This window comes from Bombina bombina, chromosome 4 (genome assembly GCF_027579735.1).
Source record: "Bombina bombina isolate aBomBom1 chromosome 4, aBomBom1.pri, whole genome shotgun sequence".
Classification (NCBI taxonomy): domain Eukaryota; kingdom Metazoa; phylum Chordata; class Amphibia; order Anura; family Bombinatoridae; genus Bombina; species Bombina bombina.
Window position 1 is genome coordinate 941127409 of NC_069502.1, and position 22708 is coordinate 941150116.

At 36.0% G+C, this 22708-nt stretch overlaps 2 protein-coding genes across 3 annotated transcripts in view; one reads left to right on the forward strand and one right to left on the reverse strand.

The window, feature by feature from the left end:
- GEMIN6 (gem nuclear organelle associated protein 6) overlaps positions 1 to 10993 on the reverse strand; it is a 30357-nt gene extending 19364 nt beyond the window's left edge. The window contains exons 1-2 of one of the 2 annotated variants that reach the window (XM_053711929.1): positions 10917 to 10993; positions 6176 to 6313 (exon numbers count right to left, since the gene is read on the reverse strand). In XM_053711929.1, the coding sequence (XP_053567904.1) occupies positions 6176 to 6303 (128 nt within the window). In that variant the 5' untranslated portion in view covers positions 6304 to 6313; positions 10917 to 10993. Of the gene's footprint in view, positions 1 to 6175; positions 6314 to 9852; positions 9990 to 10916 lie in introns of those variants that run through there. The other variant, XM_053711928.1, reaches the window with a different exon arrangement.
- Positions 10702 to 20153, forward strand: SRSF7 (serine and arginine rich splicing factor 7). Its single transcript, XM_053711926.1, has 7 exons — positions 10702 to 10837; positions 12624 to 12804; positions 14171 to 14350; positions 15713 to 15790; positions 18955 to 19056; positions 19442 to 19483; positions 19609 to 20153. Exons 1-7 carry the CDS (start codon positions 10810 to 10812, stop codon positions 19664 to 19666), a joined length of 669 nt encoding a protein of 222 aa, XP_053567901.1. The 5' UTR covers positions 10702 to 10809; the 3' UTR covers positions 19667 to 20153.
- The last annotated feature ends 2555 nt before the right edge of the window (positions 20154 to 22708 follow it).

Here is a 22708-nt window from a genome sequence, read left to right on the forward strand (position 1 = left end):
AAACCAATTTAATTTGTCTCTTGTCTGTTAGATTTAGTGTCTGACTCTGTCTCTATCTGGAAACCTAAAAAAGGTGACCCTTGTCTGAGGAATCAAGAAACTTTTTGGTAAATTGATCCTCTAACCATGTATTTTAAGAAACAACACTAGTTGATTTGTGTGAGATTCAAAAATTTTCAGATCCAGAACTGGCCTGAATGAATTCTCTCTTTGGGACAATGAATAGATTTGAAAAAAAAAACAACAAATCCTGTTCCTGAACGGAACTGGTATGATTACCCCTGAAAGCTCTAGATCTGAAACACACTTCAGAAAAACCTTAACCTTCACTGGATTTGCTGGGACATGTGAGAGAAAGTATCTTCTCACAGGAGGTCTTACTCTGAATCCAATTTGATACCCTAATCCATTGATTTTTGGACAAAATCTGCCCAAATGTTTTGGAAAAAAGTTTAATCTGCCCCCACCAGCTGAGCTGGAATGAAGCCTGCACCTTCATGCAGACTTGGGGACTGGCTTTGGTTTCTTAAACGGCTTGGACCAAATAAATTGTTACCTTGGAAAGAAAGAGATAGTAATCTAGACTTAGATACCATGTCAGTATTCCAATATCTGAGCCACAAAGCCCTAACATCAATTTTGATATAAAAAAATGGCATCACAGATAAAATTAGCATGTTGAAGCAAGCGAACAATGCTAGACAATCAGGATCTGTTTCCTGTTGTGCTAAGCTTTCCAACCAAAATGTTGATGCAGCTGCAACATCAGCCATAGAAATGTCAGGCCTGATAAGATAGCCATAATATAAATAAGCTTTCCTTAGATAAGATTCAAGTTCCCTATCTAAAGGATCCTTAAAGGAAGTACTATCTTCCATAGGGATAGTAGTACATCAGTTAAGAGTAGAAATAGCCCCATCAATTTTGGGGATTTTTTCCCAAAACTCCAATCTAACTGTTGGCAAAGGCTACAACTTTTTGAACCTAGAAGGAAAAAAGTAGTCCTTTGAAATTATATCAGAAATAACAACAGGAACTGGAAAAAAAATCTGGAGTAACCACAGGAGGTTTATAAACAGAATTTAAACTTTTACCAGTTTAAGTATCAAGAGGACTAGTTTCCTCAATATCCAAAGTAATCAACACCTCTTTAACAAGGAACGACTATACTCCATCTTGAAGAGAAAAGTAGATTTGTTAGTGTCAATATCTGAGGTAGGATCTTCTGAATAAGATAGATCCTCATCAGAGGAAGATAATACAGTATGTTGTCGGTAATTTGAAATTTCATCAACTTTATGTAAAGTTTTAAAAGACCTTTTACGTTTATTAGAAGGCGAAATAGCAGACAAAGCCTTCTAAAATGAAATCAAATATTTTATATTCACAGTGATATCAGGTACATTAGATGTTGAAGGAACAACAGGCATTGTACTAGTACTGATGGATGCACTCTCTGCATGTAAAAGCTTATTATGACAACTGTTACATACCACAGCTGGAGAAATAATCTACACTAATTTACAACAGATACACTTATCTTTGGTTGAACTGCTATCATGCAGCATGGTTCCAATAGTGGTTTCTGAGACAGGATCAGATTGAGACATCTGCAAATGTAAGAGAAAAAAAAACAACATATAAAGCAAAATTATCAATTTCCTTATATGGCAGTTTTAGGAATTGAAAAAAAAATGCAAACAGCATAGAGGCAAGAGGCATATAGGAAGTGGGGATAAAATAATTAAAAATTATTTGGCGCCAAGTATGACGCACAACGCAAAATGAAATTTTTTGGCGCTAACAACATCCGGAAATGACGTAACTCCCGTCATGGCAGACGCAACCTTGTGCAAGGAAACCCGGCGTCAACTAAGACGCCGGAAATGACGAATTTGCGATACTGAACGTACCATCGTGCCGAAAAAATTCTCGCGCCAAGAATGAATTAATAAAAATCAGCATTTTGCGACCTCGCGAGCCTACTTCTGTCCGCGAAAATTAAATGAAAAATAGTCAATTTAAAGAAATAGACTATACCCAAGGTAAGAAAAAAAATAACTACCTAAAAATGTTTTTCCCCATTTTGAAACGGATAGTCTGCAAAAAGAAATATACATAAACCGGACTCATGGCAAATATAAGTACAATACATATATTTAGAACTGTATATTAATACATAAAGTGCCAAACCATAGCTGAGAGTGTCTTAAGTAATGGAAAGATACTTACCGAAAGACACCCATCCACATAGGGAAAGTGGGAAGGAGTGGGATAAGCGCTCTGGGAGGAGCAAACCTAAAATGGTGAAATGTAATAATATTATAAATTTATAACGAAATTAATCAAGATGTTGGATATATGTGTGTTGAAAAAAGGTACCAATGGTGACGAAAAAATGTCAATTTAATATAAAATAAAATAAATATATATCAACAAAGTATACAAATTAAACATATAACATAAGATAAAATATAATTCAGAAGACTCATATGAATCTAAGATGCCGGCATCAAAGAGATAGAATGTTAACCTATATGAAATTTATAACCTTTTAAAATAGCGGTTGCTAAGTTAAAAACAACAATACACAAAAAGACTTGATTTTGCTATAAATGTGCTAAGGCGGTCCAATCTTATGGGCATTTAATGAGAGTGAAAAAAGAGTAATAAAACAGATCTGTGATGAATAACAACAAACCAGCAGCTTATGTTTGTGTCCGTTAGAGACTATGAAGCGTGTGATCCGTGAATGATGACGTCACGTCATGTGACTAGTCGTACTGGTCCAATAGTATCCAAACAATTATAGTGTAGCTTTATATTAGAAAAATGTGTATACCGGTATAAAAAAGGAGAAAATAAAATGTCAAAACTTTTCCGTAACAAAAGAGATACTTGCAAGTAACAGGTCGCTGTCCTCCAATCTCTCCCGTGGGAGAAAAGCAAATCAGCTGATTTCCAAAAAGCAACAATGTAGATGAAATGAAAACAAGTGTCCGTTTTTTTCTGTCTGAACTCCAAGTTGATAGAAATTCCTTGTAAAGTGCTCTTTATTCAGCAGTCCTTTAGATAGATAGTAATGTTGTAACTAAAACCAGGAGGTAACTTGCAGGCATACAGGAATTATTCATATATACAGCTCAGATATTGTATATGAGCCAGAAATGAACCTATTATTTGTGCCGCCGTGGAACCAGGTGAGATAGAATGGAGCTCTGTGGATTTTTACAATTATGAACGCCGCACACAGGAATTATTCATATATCTTACTCTACTTGAATTGTAGAGCTCGAAATGAACCTGTAATGTGCAGGGTGGAAGAATAAGTGTATTTCTCTTAGTAACTGTAAGCAAATCTACGCGTTTCTGCAGTTACCTGCCTTTATCAAGATGCTTACAGGATGTGACAAGGAGCCTTATATAGGGAGAGAGTGTGGGTGTATCAATTAGGATATGGGCGTGTTAATAATTAACCCTTTGTTGAACGGGTCATGGATAAGATATTTAACTTATCTATATATAAGTATAAATAGAATCATAAGTAATTATAATGTATAATATTTTTCAGTTATATAAATTGCGGTTTATAAAAATCAAAGTAAACAATATAAACAATATATAGAAATGCACAATGTATATAAAGGATTGTTATAACTGTATAAACATACCCAATTATGTATGTTTTGAATGGCTAATAAATCAAGCAAAAAAATATACATTCAATACTTGACTTATACTCTATTGGGCATAGTTTATATGTTTATATAAAAGTGGTTATATGTTTATATAAAAATAGTTAAACTTTAGGTGATATTTACTACATAATGACATATATTCAACATCTTTGATTAGATGATACAAATAAAGGGAGTGCAATAATTTTGTAAAAATGAATGGAGTAATGATAGTTCTAGATCAACTAGAAGTGATCAGAGAGACATAATTGTTTATTATGTATTTCCAGAGTACTATACTTAATGATAAGATGGATTATACATATTAGATGTTACATATAGGGTGTTATGTTTATATTTGCTGCCATATTTATATAATTGAGTTTAAATCGAATAAGCGATTTAATCCTAGTGGATATATTGTTTTGAATTTAAAAATTAACTCTGCTTCTTTTTTGAGAAGCATCTTTTCCATATTGCCACCTCTATGATTCATTTTTACTTTTTTTATACCCCAAAATTGAAAACAGTTTAGATCCCCCTGGTGGACTTCAGCAAAGTGTTTGTAGAGTATTGTTTTGGTATTTGCATGCTCTATGTTCAAAATGTGTTCTCGCATACGATCCCTTAATATTCTGCTGGTTTGGCCAATGTAAAATAAATCACAAGAACATTTAATACAATAAATTACATTAGAGTCACTGCATTTAATAGTATCCTTTATATGAAAAGTGAATAGGTTGTCAGTAGATGTGATCTGTTTAATTTTATTACTATGTTTGCAGGATTTGCATTTAATGCAAGGAAAAAAAACAAATATTTTTTCTTTTCTTAGATCTCTATCAATATAATTAGTATTAGTTCCTTTGAATTCACTAGGTGCCAAATAACTTTAGATTTTTTGCCTAGTCTAGAAATAGACTATACCCAAGGTAAGAAAAAAATAACTACCTAAAAATGTTTTTCCCCATTTTGAAACTGATAGTCTGCAAAAAGAAATATACATATAAACCGGACTCATGGCAAATATAAGTACAATACATATATTTAGAACTGTATATTAATACATAAAGTGCCAAACCATAGCTGAGAGTGTCTTAAGTAATGGAAAGATACTTACCGAAAGACACCCATCCACATATAGCAGATAGCCAAACCAGTTCTGAAACAGTAACAGTACAGGTAATGGAATATGAGAGTATACCGTCGACCTGAAAAGGGAGGTAGGAGATGAATCTCTACGACCGATAACAGAGAACCTTTGAAAAGATTTCCCACGAGGAAAACCAATAAATCAATAGGCAATACTCTCTTCACATCCCTCTGACATTCACTGTACTCAGAGGAATCGGGCTTCAAAATGCTGAGAAGCGCATATCGCAGAAGAAAATCAAGCACAAACTTACTTCACCATCTCCATAGGGAGGCAAAGTTTGTAAAACTGAATTGTGGGTGTGGTGAGGGGTGTATTTATAGGCATTTTGAGGTTTGGGAAACTTTGCCCCTCCTGGTAGGATTGTATATCCCATACGTCACTAGCTCATGGACCTTTGACAATTACATGAAAGAAAACAGACAGGACATCCTATCGAATGAAAATAAAATACAAGGCAACCTATAGGTTAACACCCAAGAAGAAACAGGCCTACCGCAGGACCAGCCAAACGGAGCCCTGATCTTCCAAAAAAAAAAAAAACTGGGAAAGATCTCAATACATGGACAATCAGGAGATTACATCATCCCCACACGTCTAATGAGGTGCGCCATTCGAAGAGCAGACTGAGTATTCCCATATCCGATAAGGATAGGGTCGTTCAATAACTGAAAAAAACACGTCTGAGTAACATGCGAAGGCACTCAATTTTGTAATGATAGGCACAACACTCAGGGACAGTCGCTCCCGCAGGGAACTGTACAGTCCAAGGGGGAATACCCGAGGCAGCAGGAGCAGGGAAGGAAAGGCACCACCCTGTCCTCAAACTCTATTCAATTTAGGAAATAAAGGTTCATCAGGCAATATGACCTCTGGAACCCCTGAATTTGCCAAAAACTTCCTTTAGAAGAAACGCGAATTCCTAAAACTAAAGTCTGGTTCCTCCGCAGCTGGAGGTTGAAAGGCAGCAGACTCCGACCCAGAAAGTTCATTCTCTGAAGTCTCAGAAAGAACCGCATCCTCGGATAACCCTATTAGTTAAATCCAAAAATGATTTGATGTACTCTGGGAAGGAGTGCAGTATGTAACCCTTCGCTTGCGCTTAGCAGGGCGAGGAAAAGCATTAAGGCCGCAGACACCGCTGTCTGAACTGCGCAGTAACGCCTGGGATGAAAGGCAAAGAATGACTGGGGGATGAGGGAAGTGGGATGAGTATTTAAGCCTTTGGCTGGGGTGTCTTTGCCTCCTCCTGGTGGCCAGGTTCTTATTTCCCAAAAGTAATGAATGCAGCTGTGAACTCTTTCCAATTAGGAAGAAAATGTTTTTACCAAGGCTTTATATTTACCTGGCAGACACCGGATCAACTGTAATCACCCAACCTTGGTATTCATTCCTCTCATCAGCCAAGACTTTCACCTGTTTGTTGATAAAGGTTTGCCACTCGAGAGGCGTTTTATTAACCCAGTCAGCCATATTAGTTTTGCTGAAAATATAAAGAAAATCATGTGTTGAACAATACACACCAGAGAGATTCCATTTAAAAAAATGGATAGTAAACGTTTAATTTAAAACAATGTTTAGAACATTACCTATTTTTATTAGAGCTCACACATTTTACTAAAGTATATTTGTGTACCTGCTTGAGTGCTTATATAATTACAGGCTACCCCATGCGGTCTTTAATTTATTTATTTTAATTGAAATTGATTTTGTACCTTCTACCACAATCATACAACATAACTATAAATTGTTCACTGTGTTCACAGTTAAAGGCAGGGCTCAAAATTTCAAGCCCTAAGCTACAAACAGTCCAAAATGTTACTCGCCACTTTTGATTCCACCCACACCACACCCAGTAACTCACCCCCCTCTTTGCATATGTTTAGCGTTTAGCCAATGTGAAACACTGTATTGTGAAGTAATTTTTTAATATTGTTTATATTTTATACAATAAATAAAATAATGCATACAGTAATAAATTAACAAAAATAAGTGCATAGCAGTTAGCAACATCAACTAGGGTTCTGGGGAAGACAACAGCTGTACAGAAAAAGGAAGTTGAACTGAGAGAGCGCAGAGAGTGTTGACAATGTGACACTGCCGGCACCATCCGGACGTTTGAGGATCAGTGGGTATGATGTTTGGATACGCTGTTTAGCGCTTTTTAATGCAGATTAATAAAGGATTGTGATTTTACACTACATGGACTCCCTGATTTTGCATTTTTTGATTGGATTACACTTGCATGGCACCGGGTAGAGTTTGAGAGGACACGGATCAGCTGGGACAAGTGATTTTTTTACAACACCGGAGTCTACCCTGAGGAGGAGAGGTGAGCAATGGACTGCTAAATGTCTTTAAGGTAATATCTCACTCTCTGTGGACCGGGTTTTAGACGACCATTTGTTTGTTACACAGGACATTGAATTTGATACGGCCATTAATGTATAGCTAAACCACATTTACAGTGGTGAGAAGCAATCCTTGATCCCAGCGTGAATTTAAGCAGTATTAGCTGCAAATATAAGAAGCTTCTGTTTAAAATGGTATACACTTTGGTTTGATGACAATAATGTGAGGTCATAGCAGACCTGGAAAAATGTTTTATAATTACCATCTCTCATCTATCTTTATACACTTTTTCCTCTCTTCAATCTCCCTTTTCACCCCCTCCCGTCTCTCAGGCCATATCTTTTCCTTTACACTCTCTCTCTCTCCTCTCTCATCACTCTTTTTTTCTCCACTCTCTTTTCCTCTCCAATCTCTCTCTTCCCTTGTTTACCCTCTCAGAAGTAATAGTCTAAGCACTAATGTGGTCCCTATAGCCCTAGAGGAATATCATATTGTTGTCCTTTCATGGATATATAATATCCCTTAGATAATATTTGTATCAGGTAGCCCAACATTCACTCACTAACTTTCACTCGCCAATGGCTAGTGGAAATTTTAAACCCTGTTAAAGGGACATGAATTTTTTTTTTCCTTTTGTGATACAGATAGAGCATATAGTTTTAAACAAATTGTTATCAGATTTGCTTCATTCTTTTGGTACCCTTTATTGAAGAAGCAGTGATGTACTACTATAAGCTATCTAAACACATCAGGTGAGCCAATGACTATAGGCTTATATGTGCAGCCACCAATCAGAAGCAAACTCCCAGTAGTGCATTGCTGTTCCTGAGCCTACCTAGGTATGCTTTTAAACAAAGGAACATAGTGGGCAATAAGATTTGGAACAGAGGGCAATAAGACTTGGGAAAGGGATCTGGGAGGGGGGTAGGGTATTAATGAAGGGGTAGCTACACTACGGAAAAAAACGGTTAATTTAAAAAAAAAAAAAATTAACCCAATTTTACTGGAAACTGGGTACTGGCAGACAGCTGCCAGTATCTAATATGGCGCCTAACATTTAGAGGGGGGAGGGTTAGAGAGCTGTTTAGGGAGGTTGGGAGGTAAGTGGGGATACTACCCTGCATAAAATATATATATAAAAAAAATCCCATATTTTTATAGTAGCAGACTTTCTGCCAGTACTTAATATGGGGGTGGGGGAGGGAAGAGAGCTGTTTGAGGGGGGTCAGGGAGGTATCAGGGGGTGGGATATGCCAGGTGGGAGGCTGATCTCTACACTAAAGCTAAAATTAACCATACAAGCTACCTAATTAACCCCTTAACTGCCGGGCATACTACAAGTGTGGCGGGCAGCAGCATTTAATGGCCTTCTAATAACCAAAAAGAAATACCAGTCATATGTCTGCTATTTCTAAACAAAGGGGATCCCAGAGAAGCATTTGCAAACATTTTTGCCTTAAAGTGTCAGTAAACTTTAAAAATAATGTTATAGAATTCTGAACATAGTGCAGAATTATATAACATTATATTAGCCAAACATTTATAAAACATAATTTCCCCTATAAATTTAAAAAAAAAAAAAAATGCTGTCTCACAGACCCGCTCTCTGCTGAGCGGGTCTGTTATATTTACTCAGCGCATCGGGCCAGCTGTATAGTCACAGCCCGGCCGCGCCATAAGACTAAGTGCAGCTCGCTCCTGCTCTGTCTATACAGCTGGCCCGATGCGCTGAGTAAATATAACAGACCCGCTCAGCAGAGTACAGAGAGCGGGTCTGTGAAACAGCGTTTTTTTTTTTAAAAATGAATAGGGGAAATTATGTTTTATAAATGTTTGGCTAATATAATGTTATATAATTCTGCACTATGTGCAGAATTATATAACATTATTTTTAAGGTTTACTGTCCCTTTAATTGCACTGTTAGTAAATAATTTTAGTGAGAACCTAAAGTTTGTGAAAAAGTTAACTTTTTTTTTTTTTATTTGATCGCATTTGGGGGTGAAATGGTGGCATGAAATATAACAAAATGGCCCTAGACCAATACTTAAAAAAATAATAATTATATATATATATATATATATATATACACATACATACACACACATATACATACATGTTAAGGGATATTCAGGGATTCCTGACAGATAGTGTTACAATGTAACTATCGCTAGTTTTGGGGGGGTTGGATGGTTTGGAAATAGCAAAGTGCTACTTGTATTTATTGCCCTATAACTTGCAAATAAAGCAAAGAACATTGGGGATTTCTAAACTCAGGACACAATTTAAAAACTATTTAAGCATGTGTGTTTTGGTGGTTGTAGATGTGTAACAGATTTTGAAGTCAAAGTTAAAAAAGTGTGTTTTTTTAAATTTTTCAATCATATTTTATATATGTTTTTATAGTAAATTATAAAATATGATGAAAATAATGGTATCTTTAGAAAGTTTCTGCCATTTAATGGCGAGAAAAACTGTATATATATATATATATATATATATATATATATATATATATATATATATATATATATATATTGTGTGGTTACAGTAAATGAGTAAGAGGAAAATTACAGCTAAACATATACACCGCAGAAGTTTAAAGATAGCTCTGGTCCCTAACGGACGGTAAGACAATTAAAAAATGGTCTGGTCACTAAAAGGTTAAATACCTCAGTATGCTATCACCCAGCAAAGTATCACTAAAAGAAAGACGTTATAACGAATGTAACAATCACACTGAAAGGCAGCGCAGCCCCGCTCAAATTCGCGTTTCATACAGACACCTCCATTTCCATCCCACTAGCGATAAGCGCATGCGACCAACCTCTCCCTACGTCACATCCTTGTTTTATTACCCACAATGACTTGTGCCGTTTTAGTTTATTTTAGAGGCGACGCCATTTTAATAGAATACAGAAATTATAGAGTACATTGTTATCCCGTGACATTTTTGTATACTATTTAACAATTGTATTCGCTGGATTTATTAAATAAACTCCTCATGTACCGGAAGTGCGTTGTAACCATATATATTTACATTTTTTTATTGCTACGTAAAGTGGATACAAAACCTATAATTGTACAATGCCAATAACGAATTATATCCCTGTTGGTATCACTGCAATGTCATGTTTTACTGATAAATCATACCCTATTTGTTATCATTTTAATGATAACAAAACCCTGTATTTACTAGTACGTGCAGTAACGTTTCTATCTCAACAATGTATATAACTGTAAGAAACTCAATGCATCATAATATACTAAGTCATTTTAACATAACCCATCAAGCTTTACATGTCCGTAACATTATATTTATTATGTTCATTGCAACGGCTTGTTTACAACACAACAGGTAAACGAACATCTTTCGGGACACACCTCCCAATAAAACGCCTAAGGGAAGATTAGGAGGTGCAGCATTACCATGGCAATGAACAGACTTTCCCGCTGTTCTTTACTACAAGAGGCGCTGAAGCCACCGACGTCAGTTGAGTCTAACCAATCACAAGGTCCCCTGTGGGCGACTGCCCTCGACTCCTATAAAGGTTGAATCTAGCGCAAGCGCGTTCTAGTTTTTATACAAGCACAGCCAAAGAAAGAAGGTTCTAGTGTGTGTAGTCAAAATGTCACGCTACGGGCGGTATAGCGGCGGTAAGTTTTTCTTTTTTGTACTATTCACGCAAGATTATATCGCAGCGTAATAAGTGCACGTTAACTGCAAACCTCTTACGATTGTAACGATCCATTTCTTCTGCAGTTTTTCTGTTGGCCTCGTTATGAAAGCATAGTCGCCATTTTGTAGATTGCATATATCACGTGTTTAACCCCAGCGAGTGTTGGGGATCAGATTAATGGCGGCCGTATAATAACTGATAAAGCCCTATGTATAGTTTATCGTGCGCGTTGAGCAATAATTTTCCTTTGTGGAGGAAAAACGCGTATCTTTTAAAGAGATTTTTTAGCTAATTATACGTTTGCGTAGCCTCTGTAGTTTGTAATATGCTATATTTATTTTATAGCAATACTGAATTGTACACTGTTACAATGTATAGCTTTTCTGAAAATTGTGTATTTCTCATTTTGACAAGCTGAGATAAGGGCTCCGTATTTAACGTACACTGCATAACTAGTTTAGTGGCTTATTCGTGTGCTTTATAGTTTTCCCCAATTCCCTCTTGATGATTCTTGTCTTTGGAAATCCAAATTTTTCTTTGTCTTCCCCGAAAGTAAGTACCGTATACTTCAGCGCCTAACACTTCGACATCAATCGTAGTGATTGCTTTATTATACTCCCCAATCCTTCCTCTGTAACTGCTATAACCCCCCCCCCTCCCCCGAACTTTGGTTAATTTTGCCATGCACAATGAATACAGCAATATGTATACAAATATGGATGAATACAGCGATATGTCAGGCTAGTGTTGTAGTATGGCCGCCTCTAATGCATTCTGGAGCCTACTTTTCAAACCCTTGTGGTTATGGTGTAATTGAATCATTTTATGTAATTGTTTTAGGTAGTACATGTAGGCATATGATATCTATCATGTCCCTCAAAGATATTTCTCAATTTACTAGTGTAATCAAATTTAGTTGATTCTCTTGGTATCCTTTGAAATGCCTATGAGCAGCAGTGCACTACTGGGAGCTAGCTGAGGTTTGGTGGCTGTAAATATAATAATCTTTTGCTTGTGATGTTTCACTGGCTTTCAGTAGGTGTTTGCTATTTCAGCAAAGGATACCAAGATAATTCAGCAACTTTGAATTGTATGCTCTATTTGAATCTATAGAGATTTGGGGTTTCATATCCCTTTAATCTCTCAAACTTCAAATTGTTTTACTTAAAGGGACAGTCTTCAATATAATTTTTGTTTTAAAAGATAGATAATCCCTTTATTACCCATTCCCCAGTTTTGCACAACCATCAGTTCTATTAATATACTTATTACCTCTGATTATCTTGTATCTAAACATCTTCTGACAGCCCCCTGATTACACAACTTTGTATTTATTATATATTGGCTTGCATTTAGTATTGTTGTGCTAACTCCCTGGACATGAACACATTATCTATATGGCACACACGAACTAGCAGTATCCTGTTGTGAAAAGCAAATACAAAAGCATGCGATGAAGAGGCTGTCAATAGAGCCTTTGAAACAGGCTGAAATTTAGGTTTAATTGTTATAATGTAAGTGTATTAATCTAACAATGTTGGTTGTGCAAAGCTGGGGAATGGGTAGTAAAGGAATTGGCTATCTTTTTAAACAATTTTTTTGTGTAAACTGTCCCTTTAATAATGTGTAAAATCAAGGCAATAACATTCACATCTTAACGCATATATTTTTTTTGTATAATAAATATAAATTTTTTTCATGTATTTACATTTAAGTGCTTGATATGTTTGACTGCTATCTAGTAATTGTTTTTCTCTTTATAGAAGCAAAGGTGTATGTTGGTAATCTGGGAACTGGTGCTGGCAAAGGAGAATTGGAACGTGCATTCAGTTATTATGGACCCCTGCGTACTGTATGGATTGCTAGAAATCCCCCTGGGTTTGCATTTGTTGAATTTGAAGATACAAGAGATGCAGAAGATGCTGTAAGGGGACTTGATGGAAAGTAAGTGTAATGCCTTAAGTCACTGCATATTTGATATAACTTAAATCTTCGTTAATTAAAGGGCCATAATACCCAAATGTTTAAACACTTGAAAGTGATGCAGCATAGCTGTAAAAAGCTGACTAGAAGCTATCACCTGAACATCTCTATGTAAAAAAAAAAAAGAGATTTTACCTCAAAGGTTCCTCAGTAGCCACATCCCATTGTAAAGGATTTCTAAGCAGCATATTAGTATGTCTGTCCCGGGACAACTGAAAGGATGAGCTTCGTGCACTCTCATATTATTTCACCAATCGGGTAAAGGAAGTTTAGTATGAAATCTCATGAGAGTTAAGTCAAATCTCATGAGATCACAGTAAGAGTTCATGACCTCAGCACTGCTGATGCTGATTGGCTGCTGTTCATTTCTTCATTTTTTTTTACCTGCAGCTGAGTATAACTTTTTACACAGAACTTACTCTGGTGAGCTGAGGAAATTGTGAGGTAAAATATCTTCCTTTTTTACATAGAGATGCTCAGGTGATATTTTCCTGTCAGCTTTTTACAGTTATACTGCATCAGTTTCAAGTGATTTAGCATATGAGTATTATGTCCCTTTAATGGAGGCTGCTATGTTGTACCTTTTCTTAGATGTAAATGCCTGTTTTGTCTCTGGTGAGGCAATTTGAGTATGTATACATTAGGTTTTTTAATGTGGAGTATCAAAATTATAAGCTTGAAGTCCTGTCTGAATAATGAAAGTTTAATTTATACTAGACTGTCCCTTTAAGCTTGGTAAAGTTTTTTGCTAAACTACACTGGTCTTCATAGATGCTCAGTTATTTCCAGAGCACCAACATAATCTGGAGCAAGATGAAGCTGGTGTGTAAACTATGGATTTAATGTCTTAGGTATTCATTTGAATTTTTATATATGGATATAACACATGGAAGTGTTGGGTTTCCGACTTCACATACAGTCTGAGAAAGAAGATTAAAGAGCCTAAATCAATATTGAATTCCCCACTATATTTTGATTGCACACTTTAAAATGAGCTATTTGTTTCCTTTTAACTACAAAAATGGTCTTTATTGCTGCAAGAGGCTTAAACCTCAAGTCCTGCAACTTTGTTCCCTGATTGCTTTGCCATAGTTGGATTTGTCCTTATTTTGCCTAAACAGAGAAAATGTGATTATCATTGAAATTAATTAGTATAGCAGGTCTTAGCCGAAACATGAAAGATCAGCAGATTTTTTTTATTTTTTTTTGCCATCTGTATCATGTGGAAGTTTTTTTTTTTTTTTTTTTTTTTTTTTTTTTTTAATAAAGATCTTGAGCGGGAACATTTTTTTTGCTGGATTAATTAGTATGTTTGATCTATTTCTAGGGTAATTTGTGGCTCCCGAGTTCGTGTGGAGTTGTCAACGGGCATGCCTCGCCGATCAAGATATGAACGACCACCAGCACGGCGTCCCTTTGACCCCAGTGATAGATGTTATGAGTGTGGTGAAAAGGGTCACTATGCCTATGACTGTCAGAGATACAGCAGACGCAGAAGGAGTAGCAGGTAAACTAAAGTCAGAAGCCAGGGTCATAATACTCTGCTTTTAAAAATTATCAAGAAAATAGTCATTTTACATAGACAAGTGATAGCATACACAAAGTAAGCATTTGATTTAACTTGTTTCATCCTTTTAATTTCCTATTACAACCTGGTTTATACTTTAAGACTGCATGAGTTCTTCACATGTCTACAGCGGTGCAGTCTTATGACACATGCTTTGCTGTGCGTTAAAATAATTTGTTTTAAATAACAATGGTTCTTCTTTTAAGGGACAGCAAGGTCGCTGATCTGTAAGAATGCATGCAGTGTCTACTGTAGCAGTACAAAACTGCTTTTGCCATGTAAAGTAAAAGTTTGTTTTGTTAGTATACCCTTTGAGGGAATGTGATATCCCTTTGAACAAACTCATGTTTTATTATTTTTATAGGATGGCAAAACCCTCAAAAAAGTGTCTGCGTTTTTAATTGCATGTGCTTGCTGACCAGAAGATATAGCAGAAAATTACAAATTTAAGAATTCAGAGCACCAGGACAAGTGCTCATGTGCAGCACATTTTATATAGTGGTAGCTTAAAGTTAGGTTTGCTAAATAGCAGCAACACTTAATGGTGGATTGCTGTTTAACGAGTTCTGGTGCTTTGTGGCTTATGTTAACTTTCACGTGTTGAAATATTAATAATCAACCTGGTCAAAACCTTACAGGTTTCTTCGTTTGAGTCAGTCGCCTTGATTCTGAATGTCACGAGCCTTAAGATTTCATGCTGAGGCGCCTTGCAAATCCGACATTAAGATTCTGCTAGTCCTTGAGGTGATCAGCATATGAGGCCAGATCCCCTCGAGCCTTCTACACCTAGATCACCTTTAAGATTCTGTAGAGGCCAGAAAATGTATGATCTACTGTGATCGCCGTATCAGAGTAAAATTGGCATACAATATGGGGCTCCCCTCCGGTTTAGAAAAGACCTTCAGATTGACCACATTCCCAACTAGAAAAACCTTCATGCGTCAATCAAGCCTCATCTGGCTCATATGGCTGTCAATTTGATCGTCGTTAGATTGAAGAACTACTTCAGTAGATGCAGCGATCGGCTGGTAGATCCTTCTAGACCGTCTAGATCTTCTAGACCTTGGGCCAAAGAGGGTCGACCTGCAGACTTGCAAGGTTTATTTTAACTACAAATTTTAGTGTTTTAATTTTTAAGTTTATAATGTTTGTGTAAATGCAACTTTTTTTTTAACCAATTTCTCCTAGGTGTAGATCTGTTTGAGGCACATAGGCTTCCTGATTACTCAGGGTTACTTGGTAATAAAGGTAATCCTGTTTTAGGTTTGCTATCAATCTCTAATTGTTTTTCCATCTGTCCAGATCTAGGTCTCGGTCATATTCAAGATCCAGAGGAGGACGAAGATACTCATCCCGTTCACGCAGCCGAAGCAGGAGGAGGTAATTTATTTTACTTGTAAACTTTTCTAAATGGAAATCTTTAGAGCTAGTCATTTTCTACTGAGCATGTGCAGAATATATAGGTATTTGCATTTTGTGATTGGCTGGCTGTAACATGATGCAGTGGAGTGAAAATTGCATTAACTGTCAAGTCTGTCAGATATTCTGCTCATTTCAAATTCAAAGTGCTAAAGCATATTTTTGTGTATTTGTCAGTTATTTAGTTCTACTGTGTTTAGTGGTACTTAGAGTGTACATCTTGAGTCAGGGGACATGAAACCCCAACTCTTAAAGGGACAGTATAAGCTCATTTTTATATAACTGCATGTAATAGACACTACTATAAAGAATAAGATGCAGATACCGATATAAAAAGCCAGTATAAAACTGTTTAAAAACTTAGAAGCTCTGTTTAGCTTTGTTGAAAAGGTAGCTGAAAAGCCCACTGCAAGTGGGAAATAAGACACCCCCTCCCCCTTTTGCATATGAAAAGACTACATTACAATAAATATACCGAATATCACAAAGAAAAAAATGTGAAATAAATGTAATAACAAAAAATCATAAAAGGAAAACCAAATAAAGTTCTGAATCAAGGATATGTCTGTGTCCTCTGGATGAGTTTTCCAGCTTGTTAGCATTCCTCAGTGAGATCCCATAAAAAAGGAAACAGAAAATTGCAACAGTGTGAATCTGTAACGGCACTTTGAGGAAGGTAGTTGTTTAGTAACAAATGACTACTCACATTTTGTTGGAGCTTTCGACTAAGCTCAAGGATATGCGCACTCCCACTTTATACTGATGGCAAAACAGTACACTAGGCAAAACTGGGATACAAATTTATTTTAAAATATATAAAAGCGTCACATAAGCCTTGATAACACATAATGTAAGGGTACAAAAGCAGATATGCTGTAACAAATGCTTCAAATCGCCAAACTTGCAAAGAGGTAAATGGATCAGCAGGAGTGTGACCACCGAAACCAAAACCTCTTTAGTAGCAAGACAATAGCGCTATGCCCCCAGGTGTCCTGGTTAGTGTAGAGATGCGATAAAACTCAATATAGAACAGTTCAGTTCCGACGTACGTTTCGCTGGTATGCTTTATCAAGGAATGTTAGTGCGCATGTCCAAGAGTCCTTTTAAACAATCCATTGATGAGTTTCTGCCAGGTTTGTGGTTACATCCTCCATTTTGGAAGTTGGCATTTAGGTAATTTGTCATTAAACAACTAGTATGTTTTTCAACTTCTTTCAGTTTTATACATTTTGTTGATATATGCATAGATGTTAAGATGGATAACCAGAATTGGGAAATTATGCATTATAATGTTATAGCATTATACATATATGCAAAACTTCAAAAAACATAATCACATTGTGCCTGCAATTAGTGTCTGTACTGATGATATATGTAGGTATTTGTTTTTTTAACCCCTTATTGTGAAGGTATTAGTTATATCTTAGTTAAACACATAGTTAGAAACAGTAACCTCAACATCCTATCATCATAACTTTTCAGCGCAAACACACAAGTACAATATATGTTTTTAAACATGTTACATGCTAACAAATAAAATCTATTTTTGAAAATATTGCGACACAACTAGGTTTATGATAAGGCTAGTAGTTTAATTATGGTCCATAGGACATATAGTCAGTAACATCACTTAAACTAAAAAAGATATAACTAATACCTTCACAATAAGGGGTTAAAAAAACAAATACCTACATATATCATCAGTACAGACACTAATTGCAGGCACAATGTGATTGTTTTTTGAAGTTTTGCATATATGTATAATGCTATAACATTATAATGCATAATTTCCCAATTCTGGTTATCCATCTTAACATCCATGCATATATCAACAAAATGTATAAAACTGAAAGAAGTTGAAAAACATACTAGTTTAATGACAAATTACCTAAATGCCAACTTCCAAAATGGAGGATGTAACCACAAACCTGGCAGAAACTCATCAATGGATTGTTTAAAAGGACTCTTGGACATGCGCACTAACATTCCTTGACAAAGCATACCAGCGAAACGTACGTCGGAACTGTTCTATATTGAGTTTTATCGCGTCTCTACACTAGCCAGGACACCTGGGGGCTTAGCGCTATTGTCTTGCTACTAAAGAGGTTTTGGTTTCGGCGGTCACACTCCTGCTGATCCATTTACCTCTTTGCAAGTTTGGCGATTTGAAGCATTTGTTACAGCACATCTGCTTTTGTACCCTTACATTGTGGTGTTATCAAGGCTTATGTGAAGCTTTTATATATTTTAAAATAAATTTGTATCCAAGTTTTGCCTAGTGTACTGTTTTCCCATCAGTATAAAGTGGGAGTGCGCATATCCTTGAGCTTAGTCGAAAGCTCCAACAAATGTGAGTAGTCATTTGTTACTAAACAACTACTTCCTCAAAGTGCCGTTACAGATTCACACTATGTTTCTAATTTTCTGTTTCCTTTTTTATGGGATCTCACTGAGGAATGCTAACAAGCTGAAAAACTCATCTAGAGGACACAGACATATCCTTGATTCAGAACTTTATTTGGTTTTCCTTTTATGATTTTTTATCACATTTATTTTGCATATGAAAAGACCCTTTACACAAACAGGAGCAAGCTGGAGAAGGTAGCTGACAGTATTCACAAAACTTTGGGGCTTGGTTAGGAGTCTGAAAATCAGAGCAATGTTATTTAAAAATAAGCAAAACTAAACATTTAAAAAAAAACAAAAAAAACTTAATGGCCTATATAAATAGATCATCTACAAAACATTTATGCAAAGAAAAATGTGTATAATGTCCCTTTAACACACCAATTTTTTAATTTTTTTTTTTTTTTTTTTTTTTTTAAACTTTCAGTTTTACTTATATTTTGCTTGATTCGCTCGGTATTACTACTGTTTGAATGACAAGCATTGCACTACTGGGAGCTAACTGATAAGCAGCTAGCTCAGCTTATAAGCTTAACAAGGTATACTTTATCAACAAAGGATAGATCAAAGCAAATTATTTAATAGAAGTAAACGGAAAAGTTGTTACATTTTTGTATGAACTTCCTAAATCATGAAAAATATTTGTTTTTATATCCCTTTTAAAACTTGCATTTTTGTGAGAAAATGTGTTGAGATTTACTTTTTTTCCAATTTTTCAGATCCAGGTCTGCATCTCCTCGAAGGTCAAGATCTGCTTCACCTCGCAGGTCCAGGTCTCAGTCTCTCCGTAGGTCCCGATCTGGCTCTATCAAAAGATCAAGGTAAATACCTTTGTTTTATTACCGTTTGTGAACCACTAGTGTGGTGCAGAGCTGGCAAATGGTATTTTTAGTCTAGATAGTTGCTTTGCTGAGAAATTGGGCCTCAATCCTGGTGAAAATTGTTTTTGTTTTTTTTATCATGGTTTTCAGTTAGTAATCGAGGTGCACATTTAATTTCCCTTTTACTAACCTGACACCCATATGACTCCATAAAAGGGACATTCCCACCAAAATTTTGATTCCACATGTATTTTAGTTTTGAATAGCCTTTTTGTAATATACATGTATTATCAAATGCTTCTTATAAAAGCTATAGCCGTTTCAAGTGTATTTGTGTGCATATTCTCAGTTTCCAAATCTGTAGGCTTATTTGTTTTGTCTTCAGATCTAGATCCCGATCCAGATCTGCATCCCATCCAAGAAGCAGGTAAGGCAACATTCTAATTGTTTCATATGTTTCATTTGTTTTCATCTAATTTTTTAAGGTATCTGTTAAATATTGCTTTACATACTGTTCTAACTAGTTATACTAATGTGCATTCTCTTTTTTAGCCGTTCTCCATCCAGAAGTCCACGCAGAAGCATGAGTGCAGAAAGGGATGGCTTGTAACTTTCAATGGAATTTGTTTTGGACAGTTTTGCCACAGCCTTTGACTAGTTTGGGATTATTTTAACCTTTTCACTTTCCTACCATACACATGTAATTGGCCATCTGGAAGTGGAACTCTTGTATTTTGTAAGCAATTGTATATGGATGTATGATCACATATTTTTTTTTTTTTTTTTTTTTCAACAAAATGCAGCTGAAGGGAAGGTGCATGGATGCGCAGATATCAAATTGGATTTTATTGCTAGTTTATGGTATAGCTTATTTGCCCTCTACTTTGAGTCCTGTCTGAACATCTTGCTCTTTGGAATAAGTGACTTTAAACTGGTATTTTCCTTAAGGGATGAGCAACATATTTCAAGCATTGTGGCTTTGTTTAGAAAGTAAATTAAATGTAAGGTTCTTGTCACCTGAATCAATGCATAATGAGCTTTAAATTAATGTTTTAGATCTTAAACATTGTATGTTTGAATAAAATCTGTTCCTTGGAGCTCTGTTTAACTTCCATGTTGTGTCTAATTTAGTTAAAGGGACAGTCAAGTCCAAAATAAAATTCCAGGATTTCAGTAGGACATGTAATTTTGAACAACTTCCCAATTTACTTTAATCAACTTTTGCATTGTTTTTCTTAGTTGAAAGCTAAACCTAGGAGGTTCATATACTAATTTCTTAGACCTTGAAGACTGCCCCTAATCTGAATGCATTTTGACCACTAGAGGGCACTAGTTCATGTGTTTCCTATAGATATTATTGAGCTCATGCATGTGAAGTGACCTAGGAGTAAGCACTGATTAGCTAAAATGCAAGTCGGTCAAAAGAACTGAAATAAGGGGGCAGTCTGCAAAGGGTTAGATACAAAAATTCTGGTGTTGACTGTCCCTTTTTAAGTAAGGTAAGTGGTGGGGCAGTTGCAACCTGGTCAGTGGGGGGTCTATGAAAACATTCATAATCTATGTGAAATACTTCACCCAAACACAACATTGAAATAAAAATCCCTCCCAGTAATTCAAGCTGAGGATAAGGAAAAGTAGAGAAGGTGTATAGAGGGTGACAAGACCCTCACTGCCAAGAAGTAAATTTAATTTTATCAGGTAAGCATACCTTTTTATTCTCCAAATTGCAGTGAGGGTCAACAAAAACAGATTGATCATGCACTTTATTTGTAAATCAAACAGTAGTACTCCTGTAGAGAGGAAAACTGTACATTCAAACATATCCTACATACTGTGGTATCCCAGAGAGAAAATTATAAGTACAGCATCAATACTGCAGATTCCACCAATGGGAAATAGTTATGCGATTGCACAGCAAAAAACTAACAGATTAATAGTATGTACTGTGAAATCCCATGTGGAAAAATCTTTTGTACAATAGGATGTCTACTGTATTATCAATATTAGAAATAGTCTTAAGTATCTGCTATGAGACATATTCAATAGGTAAGGATAAGCAGACTTTTTTTTTATATATATAAAAATATATATATATATATATACTGTAGCAAGGGATCTAAATGTGAAGAAACCCAAAACAAATATTCTTTATCGCAGAAAAAAGGTGGGATAGTTATTTGATTTCCCTAATGATATTCTACCTCAGATAAGATGGAAATGGATAATCACTATCTATTTCTTACAACAGGGTGAAGTAAAATTAAAATGGGATAATACACATGGTGTAATACCACCAACAGCCATGAGGTGGCAGCAAACTGAATCCCTGCTAAACAGGGAAACCAGTTTTATCTGAATACTAAAAAAAAATTAGTTTATTGGGCTAAAGCATTTATTAAAAAAAAAAGCTATCCAAAATAAAAAAACTTTAGCAGTCACTGTACGTAATAATTAGGCACACAAATTGTTGTTTCAGGGTTTCTAATGACCTGAGCTAACCTAGTCTGGCAGCGAGACAAAAGGAAATTTATGCTTACCTGATGTATTTCTTTTACGATAGGCCGAGTCCACAGATTTCAAGAGCACAGCAGCAGAGATGTGTATATATGTGTGTAGTCTCCTTCCACTCCAGTCATTCGACCGAAGTTAGCAAGAGAAAGGAAAAGCCAAAGGTGCAGAGGTGACTGAAGTTTAACAAAAATAAATACCTGTCTTAGAAATGACAGGGTGGACTTGTCATATCGTAAAAGAAATAAATTTATCAGGTAAGCATAAATTTCCTTTTCTTTGTCAAGATATGACAAGTCCATGGATTTTATCCTTGTGAGATATAATACCAAAGCTATAGGACACTGATGAAAGGGAGGGACAAGACGGGAACCTAAATGGAAGGCACCACTGCTTGAAGAACCTTTCTCCCAAAACCAGCCTCAGAAGAAGCAAAAGTATCAAGTTTGGAAAAAGTGAAGACGACAAAGTTGCAGCCTTGCAAATCTGTTCAACAGAAGCATCATTTTTAAATGCCTATGAGGAAGCCAGCCCTAGTAGAATGAGCCGTAATTGCTGTCCAGCAGTCTCATATGCTAGACGGATAATACTCCAGCCAAGAAGAGAGGTAGCCGTAGCTTTCTGGCCCCTACGCTTTCCAGAAAAAACAAAGACGATTAACAAAAGTCTTTAGTCGCCTGCAAGTAAAACTTCAGGGCACGGACCACGTCCAAGTTATGCAACAGACGCTCTTTTGAAGAAGGATTAGGACATAATGAAGGAACCACAATTTCTTGATTAATCTTATTTGAAACAACCTTAGGAAGGAAACGGGTTAAAACCACTTTATCAGAATGGAAGATGAGATAAGGCGAGTCACATTGTAACGCTGAAAGCTCAAACTCTACGAGCAGAAGAAATAGCATCCAAAAATAAAACCTTCCAAGATATCCACTTAAAGGGACAGTCTAGGCCAAAAAAACTTTCATGATTCAGATAGAGCAAGTAATTTTAAACAATTTTCCAATTTACTTTTATTACCAATTTTCCTTTGTTCTCTTGGTGGTATTGGTTGAAAGCTTAACCTAGGAGGTTCATATGCTAATTTCTTAGACCTTGAAGGCCACCTCTTTTCATAATGCATTTTAACAGTTTTTCACCACTA

Coding starts and splice junctions, on each gene's coding strand:
- SRSF7 (XM_053711926.1), top strand. CDS start 10,810: ATGTCACGCTACGGGCGGTATAGCGGCG. Junction 12,805..14,170: donor GTAAGGGGACTTGATGGAAA/GTAAGTGTAATG, acceptor ATCTATTTCTAG/GGTAATTTGTGGCTCCCGAG. Junction 15,791..18,954: donor CGCAGCCGAAGCAGGAGGAG/GTAATTTATTTT, acceptor CCAATTTTTCAG/ATCCAGGTCTGCATCTCCTC.